The 12,985-nt window shown below is 38.7% G+C and overlaps 1 protein-coding gene across 2 annotated transcripts in view; it reads right to left on the bottom strand.

Moving 5' to 3' along the window:
* The window catches only part of LOC101342990 (myomesin-2), a 68,009-nt gene that overhangs the window by 13,511 nt on the left and 41,513 nt on the right, over nucleotides 1–12,985 (bottom strand). For both annotated transcript variants that reach the window (XM_023728313.1, XM_023728314.1), the window contains exons 17-20: nucleotides 11,478–11,591; nucleotides 11,200–11,287; nucleotides 10,622–10,660; nucleotides 1,572–1,677 (exon numbers count right to left, since the gene is read on the bottom strand). In XM_023728313.1, coding sequence (XP_023584081.1) covers nucleotides 1,572–1,677; nucleotides 10,622–10,660; nucleotides 11,200–11,287; nucleotides 11,478–11,591 — 347 coding nt within the window. The remainder of the gene's footprint in view (nucleotides 1–1,571; nucleotides 1,678–10,621; nucleotides 10,661–11,199; nucleotides 11,288–11,477; nucleotides 11,592–12,985) is intronic.

The raw sequence follows: 12,985 nt of genomic DNA, 5'->3' as shown, positions 1-12,985 counted from the left end.
TGTGTAATCTCTGTACCCAGCAATCGGGACAGAGCATGCTACTCACTATGGGCCAGGCACCTCACTAGGCACTGGAGAAATAAAGCTGAAGAAGAGATATCCTTTCCCAGGGAATGAGCTTGTTTACAGCTGAATATAGGACATATATTACGACTGCATACAACTTACTACAAGGCAATATGTCGTAAATAACAAGGAAGCACAGGGAAGAGGTGATTAGTTCTCCTATTGCAGGGGAAGGCTTGATTCAGCTAGAAACATAGATTTACTCATTGTCTTAAAAAATAAATCCTTACAAACAATTACATCACAAAAATACACCAGAGTTTCAGTCTGTGAAATCCATGTTATTGGAATCCCTTACAAAAAGATCCTGTTTTTAATACACTTCCCTTATAAACTCCTTAGTATGGGATCTATAATGACTCCACCTGATATTGAATTCTATACTATTAAAAATACAGAAATGTAAGATTCCAGATAAAGATGTACTAAGATTCCAATATGTCTGATTACTTTATTTTTCTAAAGATAACACTTACGATGAAAGCATAGTATGTCAAAATTAAATAGGCAAAAAAGAAGCTTTTTAGAACCTCATTCACTCACAAATATATTCACCTAAACAAAACAATATTTTTAAAAATAAAATACTCATAACTATAGAGTTTCTCTTCTGAAATATTAATTAGAAAGATACGATACCTAAAGGCACAACAAGGACACTTTGGGAAATATTTTATTGAGGAGTGTTTAAGATTTTGATATGCATACATCGTTGGAAAACTGCCCTAAAATGCTGCCCTTGTGTTCTTCGCTTAAAGTGAGACAAAAGACGTGGTCCCTGTTCATCTGCCCCCATATCTGAAATCTACTTTACTCTGCAGTTACATCCTATGAGGATGGGATTCTGAAATCAATCCTATTTTCTCCAGGGACTCTTAAATTCAAGTGTGCTGTCCTGGCTAGTTGTTGTACATCTAAGCTTCTGATATAGATGTGGAAGAAGCTGGACACCAGGTGGCCGGGGAGGGTAGGATTTGTCTGATGCTGGGAGTTCTGTGCTGAAAAGTTTGGCCCTTGATTTCATAGGGATAATTACTCCCCTATAGAAGGAGCAGAGCAGCAAATACAAAATACAGAAAACTTGCCATTGTTTCAGGTTGATTAATTATTGGGTTAATTTGGGTCCTTTTCTTTTTAATCAAGTCTCGTAGGAAATCAACAAACTGGAAATCTGGACCAGGTCTTCTAAATATTATTTTTCCACTAGCTCTCTGCTAAATTCCAGACAAAACGTGTGGTACAGGTGGGGCCACCTTTAGCAACATCGTGAAGTTGAAGAAACTTGTCTCTTTTCCATTGTCCTTCTCTTATGTCCTCCCCACTGCCATGACTCCCCACCATCGCCACCCTGAGCCAAAGGTTGTTAAGATGTCTTGAAACTGGGAATGTTGGTGGGGGATGGGCAGGGCCATGAGCTTCTGTTGTGGAGAATGTTGTTCCCAGCCATCAGCCCTGTGCATGCCCTTGTCTATGACATGGCCACTGTCAATTGATGTTTTACTTACTTGTGACACCAGTTCACTTTCATTTCTTCTGCAAAATATTTCATGAAACACTGAAGTCTTATTCCATCGGGGGTACAGAGTATCTTTAGTGGAGAAGCAGATGCTCCTGCAGGAAATAAAACATACTCAGTCTAAGAAAAGTAATATATGCTACATTATAAAGGAAAGATGCTATTTCCAGCTGTCTCTGCTGTATCCATCTGCATATCCGTATACGTATTCTCACACTGTTATATTTTAATGACTGTCAGCCACAAATTTTTATGCTTTTTCATACCATAATCATTCATTAAATAAGAATTCACCATGTCACAATTTTTTTTTCAAAAGCTCTTTGCTGAATGCCGTAAGGAATACATAATTTAAAAAAGAATCAACATCTGCCCTTTAGCAGCTTAATCAGCTTAAGAAGAGGAGACAAACTAGGATATATAACACTGTAAGGCGGTAAATGCTACAATAATTGATGCGGATCTTAACTTTTGTAGAAAATCAGCGAAAGGGACATTAAGAGCCGTCAAGGAGACAATAAAACCAGGTTAGGTCATTCAAGATGAGGGAAAATTAGATAAGAAGGAAAGAAAGCAGAAGAACCCACAGGCAATTTTTTAAAAATCTAAGAAATACTTGATATTTGTGGAGAAAAATTTGGACTGATTTGATTGAGATAAATCATACTGGGAGGTGGGGAGAGGACAGGAATGGAGAAGATTAGGAGGTGATACATTATTACAGCAAAGACTCCAAATTTAAAGTGGATATTGTTATTAGACATGTAACCTTAGAGAATTTTCATACCCTTATGGTGTTCCCTCACTTAGAAAGTTATGTCTATGTAATTAGTGAAAATATCACAAACTGCTGGTAAGAACGTTATGGAGAAGAGGTATTTATTTTTATACCGTCTCTTAACGCTCATAAGCAACTTGAAAATTTATATCATGAATGTTCAAAAATATTTATAGTATTTTACATAATAATTGTACTTCTGGGAATTTATTCAAAGAAACATTCCTAATATTGAGAAAGCCCTTCTTTGGCCAAAGGCGTGCATCGCAGCGTTATTTATAATAATGAAAACTTATAAATGTCCTTATAGGGAAGCATTTAAACCACGGTGCATCTATTCCATAAAATATTACATGATTATTTAAAATAGTGACTATATAACCTATATAAAACATGAAAATTATTATGAAAATATTGTATATATAATTCCAACAATGTAAAGAAATAAACTGACTGTGACTGTGATTTTCTTTAATTTCCATTTATTTTAAGTCAACCTGTGTGAATTGAGAACATCAAAAAATAAAATAAAAACACTTCCCCTGACAGTTATTGTAAGAAATAAATGAGATAATGTATGTGAAACGATTTCTAAGAGTGCTAGTTATGCCTGAGTAAATTACCGATGCATGGAGAATTGACTACACATATTGAACTGTACTTCTTCCTAAAATCCCAGCAGTTTCTCAAGTGAGTAAAACTCACAGAAACTCAATGGACAGAAAGGACAGGAAATGATAGACCGTGAGACCCTCATCATGGTAGTACAGCCAAGAATCCACATACCTTTAAGAAAAGTCACTAACATGAAACAGACAACAGAAAACAGAAGGAACGTTGCTTTTAGAGAGGGAAAGACTACAGATGCTTAAGAAAGAGTGGGTTAGGTAAGAAGGAACCAACCAACCAAGCCCTTGTCGTCGAGTCCATTCCGACTCATAGTGACCCTATAGGTGAGAAGGAAGTGCCTGTGAATTAAGGAAGGAATGAGATCCAGGGCCCAGAAAGGTGGCCCTTAGTAAGAATGGAGAGAGCAAAGAAAGGCAGATGTAGATACAGGAGAACACATCAGATGGCTAGCATAGGGTTGAAAACAAAAGTTGCCATCGAGTGGACTCCTGCTCATGGTGACCTCATGTGTATCAGAGTAGAACTGTGTGCTTCAAGGTTTTCAATGGCTGATTTTTTAGAAATAGATCAACCTTCCTTTTTTCCAAGGCACTTCTGGGTGGACTCAAACCTCCAACCTTTTGGTTAGCAGCAGAGTGCATTAACCATTTGCACTACCCAGGGACTCCTCACAGACAACAGAAATGAGGAACTCTGCCAAGAGGTGGAGTGGACAGGTCTCGACGGAAGAACACCTGTGGAGGTGGAAAGGAGTGGGAATAGATGAGAAGAGGACTTCTTGGGGGAGCGGGGAAATGACGGGGAATCACCCAGGATGGTCTGGAACCATAAAGTCCAGGCAGGGAGAGGAATCTAACCGGCTTCTAGTCAAATACATCATTTACACTGATTTTCCGGAAATCACTTTAGGGGATTGAGTGCTTAGAAGTTCCATTCGGGGGAAAGGCTATCTTAGTAAATGTGAGGAAGAACGAAGGCAGAGATGTGAGAAGTTTGGTGTGATACAGAGGGAAGTCGAGATCTTAAAGCTAGAGCAGTTCTGTGGAAATCACAACATGTGAAGCTTTATGTGGTCTTATTCGTAAGTAGATAATTGTAGTAATTAATGAATGGTGTGGGAAGTTTCCTTAAGAAACATTTGTTGCTATCATTTCAGTTCCTTGGTGCCATTGTCAAACGGTGGAATATTCTTAATGATGTATAATTGACACATAATAAAAAACAGGCATATATTTTTAAAGGAACAAAAATGCATCCTTATTTTTCAAAATGACAAGGAAAAGTTAAAATTGGGCTCAACAAAACCAAAGTCTCACTCCACATGAACAGGAAACACCCATAGGTACACAGATAGGTGACTGAAAGTTCACCTTGTCAAACTTGACAGAAATGAGATGCTGGTCAATAAAGAGTCTCCCAAAAGCACTGTAGAAAATAAGGTACATGTAAGAGGATAGCTATGTTGTTGATACTTCTAGGTTTTTTCACTTTGTTTTTAATAAAAACCATCTTCTCCTGGGTATTAATAAATCAGAGGCAGGGAAATAAATTGTCCTTTGCCCAGATCTGAAACAAATACTTTCAAGGTCAGGATCCATCATTCTAAGATGGTTTCAGTCACTGTGAGATGTAAAAAAGCTGTCTCATCATTCTAATAAGTTAGAAGTTTGAGTCTACCCAGAGGCACCTTGGAAGAAAGGCCTGGTGATCTACTTCTGAAAAATCAACCACTAAAAACCCTATGGAGCACAGTTCTATTTTGACACGCGTGGGGTCACCATGAGTCAGAACTGACTCAACAGCAACCAGTTTGGTTTACTGTCATTGTCATGGATTGACCTACGTCCTCCAAATAATGTGTGTATCAGTTTGGCTGGGCCATGAGTCCCAGTATTGTGTAGTTGTCCTCCATTTTGTGATTGCAATTTTATGTTAAAGAGGATTAGGGTGGGATTGTAACACCACCTTTACCCAGGTCACATCCCTGATCCAATGTGAAGGGAGTTTCCCTGGGGTGTGGCCTGCATCACCTTTTATCTCTCAAGAGATAAAAGGAAAGGAAGCAGAGAGTGGGGAACCTCATACTACCAAGAAAACAGTGAGGGAGCAGAGCGCGCATCCTTTCGACCTGAGGTTCCTGCACAGAGAAGCTCCCAGACCAAAGGAAAATTGATGACATAGACCTTCCTCTAGAGCCAACGGAGAAAGCGTTCCCCTGGAGCTGATGCCCTGAATTTGGACGTGTAGCCTACTGGACTGTGAGAGAATAAACTTCTCTTTGTTAAAGCCATCCACTCGTGGTACTTCTGTTATAGTAGCAATGGATAACTAAGACAGTCATGCATAAAGAAAATCCGTTGTCATTGAGTCAATTCGGACTCATAGTGACCCTATGAGTTCTACAGAGTAGAACTGCCCCACCGGATTTCCAAGGAGCAGCTGGTGGATTCGAACTGCCAACATTTTTTTTAGCAGCCAGGCTTTTTAACTGCTACCCAACCAGGGCTCCATACTTTGATTTGCTAGAAATAGAGAATAAATTAAAGGCCCAAGAAGAAAAAGCAGAAAACCTTTTTTTCTAAATCCCTTCCTCCTATTTGTTTCTCTCTATAGTTCCAACACATGTACTAAAACGGGTCGAGAGGTGAATGAGATTAACTGATATCTAAGCTCCTTTCCTACACAAAACCTATCACAGAGGTTAACTAGACATCCTTGAGCACAGAAACACAGAAATTTTATATTCGTAAAAAAGGCCACACAGTGGAAAGTTCAGTCATTTTCATACTGGAATCGATACATGATCATGGGCCCAGAAAGTTTTCCAATAAAGCAGAGAGGAGGAAAAGATAACATAAATGAAGCCATAGACTGGATCAAGGAGGAACAATTCTAGAAAATTTCTCAAAGCAAATGCAGGGATCTTACCAAGCAGTTTCCCTAAATACTGATCATCAAGCCCTGCATACTGAGTTAAAATATATGCTACAGAAACATATGGGTTTCATTACAGTTAGCAAATCAATGGATAATTAACTTTGCCAACCGCAGAGAGGAAAGGACCACAGGATACATTTTCCAAGTAATCAGATTACAAGTGCCGAATTTCCAAGAATGATACTGACCTCAGCAAACATTAACTATTAAGTCGAACTCTTATTTTCTGCTTTTACATCAACTGCATCATTACTAAGACGTTTTAAAGCCTAAGGAGCATTTATATTTTTGTTCTACAAAATTTAACCAGGTGGATATTTAATCTTTGCAATATGTCAGGCTGAAAGAAAATGCTGCCATGGATGTTTCTGTTTCAGCAACTGATTTTTAAGGTATTTGATTAGATATTTCCGAGTTCTATACATATTAAAAAGCAGGGCATATCCTTTGAATTTGGCCCACTTTAAGTAATACTATACTTTGTAGATTGTGACAGAGTAGAACTGCTCCATAGGGTTTTCTAGGCTGTAATCTTTACGAAAGCAAATCTCCAGGTCTTTCTCGTACAGAGCAGCTAGGTAGGTTCAAACCAGCAACCTTTCGGTTAGCAGGTGAGCATGTAACCATTGCGCCACCGGGGCTCTGTCTTAGAAATAATGTGTGATGAAGAAACAATTCCAAAGTATATTGGAAGGAACAGTAGATTCCTGATCTAGGAACACTGAAGATTTAGATTATTCCATTCATTCTGCCATCAATTAATTGAGTGACTCAGAACAAATAACCTAGCTTTGCTGTGACACTAGTTCTTACCTAAATACTTCATATGGTCTCGTATAAGATTCTGTGAAAATAAGTGGACTCTCTCAGTGCACCTTGATAGGTATAGTTAAAGGAAATATCTAAAACTTAAAAGAGTTTGATGCTTCTATTTTGTTTTCTCCATATCAAAAGTCAACATTGAAAAGTATACCTATTTTAAGGACATACATACACATACGTGGAAATTGTTATGATTTAAAAGCACAGCATATACATATATGCCATCGTACATACAAATAAGTGTAATTTATGTGTAAGTTTTATAATATGCTACAAATTTAAATATTTATAAAATAAATATAGTTACAATGGGAAGAGATTTAAGAAGGTTTTTCAGTTTATAACCTGTTACTATTTTTAAATATGTCTGTAATGTGTTTACCTGTTGCCGTCGAGTCGATTCCAACTTATATCAACCCTATAGGACAGAGTAGAACTGCCCTACAGTGTTTCCAAGGAGTGGCTGGTGGATTCGATCTGCCAACCTTTTGGTTAGCAGCTGAACTCTTAACCAGTGCATCACCAGGGCCCCTATAATGTGTATAAAACTACAGAACTCTAAAACTGGAAGAGAATTTGGACTTCATCCAGTCCAAATGCTTTATTATGTAGATGAGGAGATTGAGGGCAAGAGAGATTCAGGGACCCCAACTGTATCTGTATTTACCCACGACAAATTGGCTTGATAGCTAAAAGCATCCTTTGACCTTCAGAAACCAGAAAACAAGCTATTTTACCCTGCAGACCCATGAGGTGTCTGGTGTGAAGGCATTGTTTGCTCTGCTGTCACACAGTGTCCCTTCAGAATGCTGTGTGCGGCTTCATGGGGCCAAGAGGCTGAGCCTGGAAGTCTGCCAGGCTGAAACGAGGATCCCATTTTTAACCAAAGCCTCTAGTGGGTCCTCAAGTCCAAACAAAACTCTGGGCTCCAGAAGAGGCATAGCATTGTTCCCAAAGACGAAAAGCCCCAAAGCCTGTTTGGATTTAGAAAACTTGGGGGAAATTGTCTCTCTCCTTAGCTCTGCCAAGCAGTGAAGAGAAATTTGGTTATAAAATCAACAAAACTAAACAAAGGAAATGTTTTTGTGCTCCACGAAACGTAAACTTCCTGTTTTTGACAGCTCTGTATCTCCCGCGCCTTCAGAGGTGATGCCCTTTACATTAGCCGCGTATTATGCCTGATGCTACACGCAACCGCAGCGCTAGATCCAACACTCACCTTTCAGTTAGGCAGAAGCCCAGTCAGGCGTTCTGATATGCATGATATGACTTTTCTAAACCAACAGTTTCATAATTTTCAGCATTCCCCCGAGGACAGCGTTCTTCATCATAACTCTCAGACGTTTGCAGAAATAACGCACGTTCAATGGTCTCTCTTTCGTTAGTTTAACCAAAATGAGACTGCTTTTAATGTTAGAAAGCCACTGATTAGAGACGACAAGAGCGTCCATATGGGAGTTAAATAGAATAAACTGCAACATTTAGAGTTCTGAAAGATTACCTACTAAACGGTATGAGCTACCAATAAAGCAGCTTGTAAAAATGATAACTTGGTGTCCCAACTTTCCCCAGGATGTTTGGGAAATCTGCAGTTCTTTTGTAAAATGAATAATGTACCTCCTCCATGGAAAAGAGACCCAAAGCAGCAAATGGGCAACTGTCTGTGTATGTGTGCATGCACGTGTGTGTATGTGTGCACGTGTGTGTGCACGTGTGTGTGCACATATGTGTATGTGTGCACGTGGGTGTATGCGTGCACGTGTGTGCACATGTGTGTGCACTTGTGTGTAGTGTGCACGTGTATTGTGCACCTGTGTGTATGTGTGTGTGTGTGTGTGCGCGCCTGTGTGTGTGCGTGTTTTTGTGTGCACGTGTGTGTGTGTGTGCATGTGTGTATTTGTGCATGTATGTGTATGTGTGCACGTGTGTGTGTTCGCACCTGTGTGTGTGCGCACGCATGCATGTGTGTGTGTATTAGCACTACCTGTGCTCTCAGAAGAAATGGAAGCAAGCAGATGTGCATAGTTTCCCTGATAATAAGGGATGGAGACTAGCATACTGATAATGAAAGCATAAAGTCACCATGTTTTCTGAGAGGAAAGAGTCCCCAGGACACAGCATATGGGCAATGCTATCTATGACATATGAAACATATAAAGTTGTAACCCAAAGATGTCCCTCCAAGACTAACACAGGACTAACACCCAAGGAAGCCAAGACCCCTTGAGGTCACCAAGAAATCTCACCGGCTAAAATACCTTAACTCAGCCTGCAAACACAGGACAGAGAGAGCAGCCCCAGCTAGCACTAGAGAGGTGCAGGCAAGAGGCCGAGGGCACGCTGGGGGTGCTCAGGCCCCAGGCGGTCTGATAGAATATAGTGAATGGTTTATTGTTAGGAGCCCTGTGGTGTAGTGGTTAAGTGCTCAGCTCCTACACAAAAGGTCAATGATTCGAACCCACCAACCACTCCACAGGAGAAAGATGTGGCTGTCCGCTTCCGTAAAGATTACACCCTTAGAAACCCTCCGGGGTAGTGCCACTCTGTCCTATAGGGTCGCTAGGAGTCAGAATTGACTTGACAGCACTGGGCTGAGTTTTTTGGTTTGGTGTGTTGTGCAACTCTGTTTTGCTACCCACGTGTACCTACTGTAGACTAAATACTGCTTGCTTCTACTCCTTCCATTCTAAAATGTTATGCAAAGACTTTCAGGAGATAGGGTGTCTGGTTTCCCAGGGGAACAGTTTTAACATCTAGTGAGGTAACAGTCCTACCTGCTCCCTTTGTCCCTATTTAACTCCAAATAGAATGTACATGGCCCTTCCGGTCATGGAATCTCTAACCCAAGATGATGAGAATAAAGTGAGAAAAATTACCTTTTGCGTTAGCTGGGTCCCTTCCTTATATACATTCACTTGTTCAAGTCACTGCAATCAATTGCACTAGAATGCTGGGGCCTTTTAGAGCATTATATGACATTTTAACACAACAGAATTCGGTGGAGTATAAGAGCTAGTCCACTATCCGAATGACTTAATTTACCTTCACAAAGTGGTTTGTGTATCCAGATAGTACTATTTGGCTCATTAATGACCAAGAGTAAAACTCACATTTTAAATGTAGTCATTCATTTGACAAGCAAAAACGGAAAGAAATAGAATCTACCTCGCAGATAAATGACAAAATAAATATAAAAGTTTCTCAGAATGCCAGAAAAATTGTGTGAGACAGCAGTTAAGCCTGGACTGAGAAGATATATTAGATTCCAGCTGGGATCCTGACTCAAGATGGCTGAATACTCATGGTTCAGCCGCTTAACTGCTATAGGCCTTAATTATTTGATCTGAAAATATAAATTAGATAATTTCTAATGAGCTTGCAATAATAAAACTTTATAATTCTGAGCACAATGCACTCCACAAATAAAATATTATTGAATTCATAATCAATTTACTTATTCTCACAGTTTCCACGGAAGGGTAAATGGAGAGGGAAAAACTATTTGCAAAACTAGAAAATGGTTTAATACACATGACCATATTGCTATTCAACATTTGTAATAAAGACGCCGATAACAATTAAATGCAAAGCATTCATCCTAATCCACCTAAGGCGAATTGGAAGAAGTTGCTAATCAGGAAGTCCAAACTGGGTTTTTTAAGTAAAAGACTTTAAATATAATGGTGAAGAAGCCCTTAAAAAAAGCATCACCAAAGCAGTCAGATAACTGTTCTGCCATTTAATCCAGGACCTATCAAATGATATGCACTACAGTTCCATTAGCTTCCTCCTTTGCAATGGTAAATTCTTCTCTCAGGAAATAGTGATTTTAGCTCCCAGAATCACTTGAAAATTAGAAGGAATTTACTTACCACAGACTCTACTCATTGCCAAAATCATATCGTCATACACTGAAAGGAAGAAGGGAAATGAACCATTAAGATGTATAATTTTATCAGAAAGCAGCGTTTTCATGTTCAATTAAATTGATACAGGAAATCTGGATGTTCATTTGAAAAATGAAACATTAAACTGGTACTATTTATCCATTCAAGGCTTAGGTGCATAACGCATCCTTCTAAACGTTCACTTTTTAAACAAGGAACGAGAACATTCTACTCAACATAAATCCAACTATACTTTTAATTGAACCAGCTCTTCACTGTTTCAATCATTTTAACTACATTAGTAATGGGATAAAACCTGGCTTATGATGATGGACTAAAATGACCTTTCATATAAACCCAAAGTAGTATCATACATTTTTTCCAAAACATTGAAGCAGCTTTTAATGCAACTAAAGTAAAAATATATTTTCTTCTACTGTGTTACTGCTAAAGCAACAAATGCACTATGGCAGGACCTACAGATGAATCTGCCTTCATAACACATCTCAGCCTGTTGGCGAAATGGATTTATTTTTAGTAGAACAAAGAAGGTTTTATTTTACCTTTGCCAGCTATTTCAAGGATAGATACATCTTGACCTCTCTCATCTTTCAAGGTTGCTTTGTATTCACCTTGGTCCTTCTTCGACAACTACAAATAAAACACATCCCACATTTGTGTAAAATCCATACTGAGCTATGAAACATAATGAATGCTAATACATTTTCTTTGCAAACAATGGGAATTCAGGATGCAAATGGAAAATAATGCAAAATTTATGAGTTATTTGAAAGACGTATTTTTGTTTTGCTTATATCTCATTTTACTTAATGCATCATGCCTTGGGTATGAGTAGCTCACAGAATCCTTTCTCTAGATCAGGTTGCTTTTCTGTTTCATACAGAACGTCATCCTTTAGCCATTTGAAAACTGTGTCTTTCTTGGTGTTTGCAACCTGCGGAAAAAAAAATCATAAGTTTAGAATCACTCTAGCTCATAAGAAGTCTGTTAGGAGCTTAAGTCACAGACCTAAAAAAAAAAAAAACAACTGTCAATTTTCATTTCAGGCATAGTCTCAGACAGAGACTCATGGAAAGCTGTCACTCCTAATAATGGTAAATACATTTCTAAATCCCAGTCTCTAAGATAATTAAGCCCTCATGGTTGCATACCAAAGAACAAATGATTCCTCATCGTTCTAGCCCATGAAATCTGGTAGTGTAAAGATCAGTTGGTTTATATGAAATCTCAATAATAAAGACAAGTCATAAGCAATATATTTGGAGACTTATAAATGATACAGAATATTCTCAGAGGTCTATAAAACAGGTGGGTGGCTGCTCTTTTGGCAGCAAGACACTTCTGACTGCATCTATGCAGAGGGAATAAAACCTTATCCGAAAAGCTTGCTATGGATGAAGACTTTCCGTCTACTGAAATTCCTCACAATTTAATCTCTAACATTAGCTTGAACCAGAAACTAAGCTTTGCAGTAATTCCAGGGATGAGTAAGAATTCTGGTTCACCTGCTCTGATTTACACGACCTACAGATGAGTAAGAATTCCAACTCCGTCTGACCGGATTGAATTACACGAGACTGACAATTCTGCATTCAGATCCCAAATGGACTCAACCAAAATGATGTTGATCACCAAAGAATTACAAAAAATTAGTATGATCAATTCTGATAGTGTGGCAGTATAAAATATTTTGGAATGTCTTTATCAGCCATGTCAGTTGACATAAAAATGACAAAACTGGAGTGTAATCTCCATAAAACAGAGATTTTTGTCTGTTTTATTCACAGTTAAACCCCAATGCATGGAGAAGTGGCTGACACAGAGAAGGTATTCAGTACATGTCTGTTGAATGAATGGATGAATTGTATTGCATATTGACGGGAAAATAGGATCTTCTTTCTAAAGTTGATAATAAAGGATAGGATGGACTATAGCTAAACGAGTCTAGCAGATGACTTCCTTTATGCTAACATTTCAGAATCTTCTTTGGTGTCTCTTTCCGGTGTCAATCCAATCTCTCACTGTCTCTTACCACAATTCAACATGTTTTCCTCTTACTGTCTTCTTCAAAGATATTTTAAATTGTTGGTCCTTTTCCTCTAATTAAAAACCTTCTCAATGACTTCCAAACTCTGTTCTCTAAGACAAACGTCCTCAATCAATTTATTTGTCCTACAGGTGGGGGATTCTTATGCCCCTAAGTAACTCACTTGTCTCTTCTCTGAAGCCTCTTCAACTTCTCTCTACCACTCTTTAAAATATGGGCATCTAAAGTGCACGTAAATGTGTAAAAGAGCTAACAAGATTGCTCCTCAGAGGTCTCATGTC

This window comes from Trichechus manatus, unplaced genomic scaffold (assembly GCF_000243295.1).
Source record: "Trichechus manatus latirostris isolate Lorelei unplaced genomic scaffold, TriManLat1.0 scaffold00023, whole genome shotgun sequence".
NCBI lineage: Eukaryota > Metazoa > Chordata > Mammalia > Sirenia > Trichechidae > Trichechus > Trichechus manatus.
Note: the sequence above shows the minus strand (reverse complement) of the source record. Positions and strands in the feature narration are given on the sequence as shown.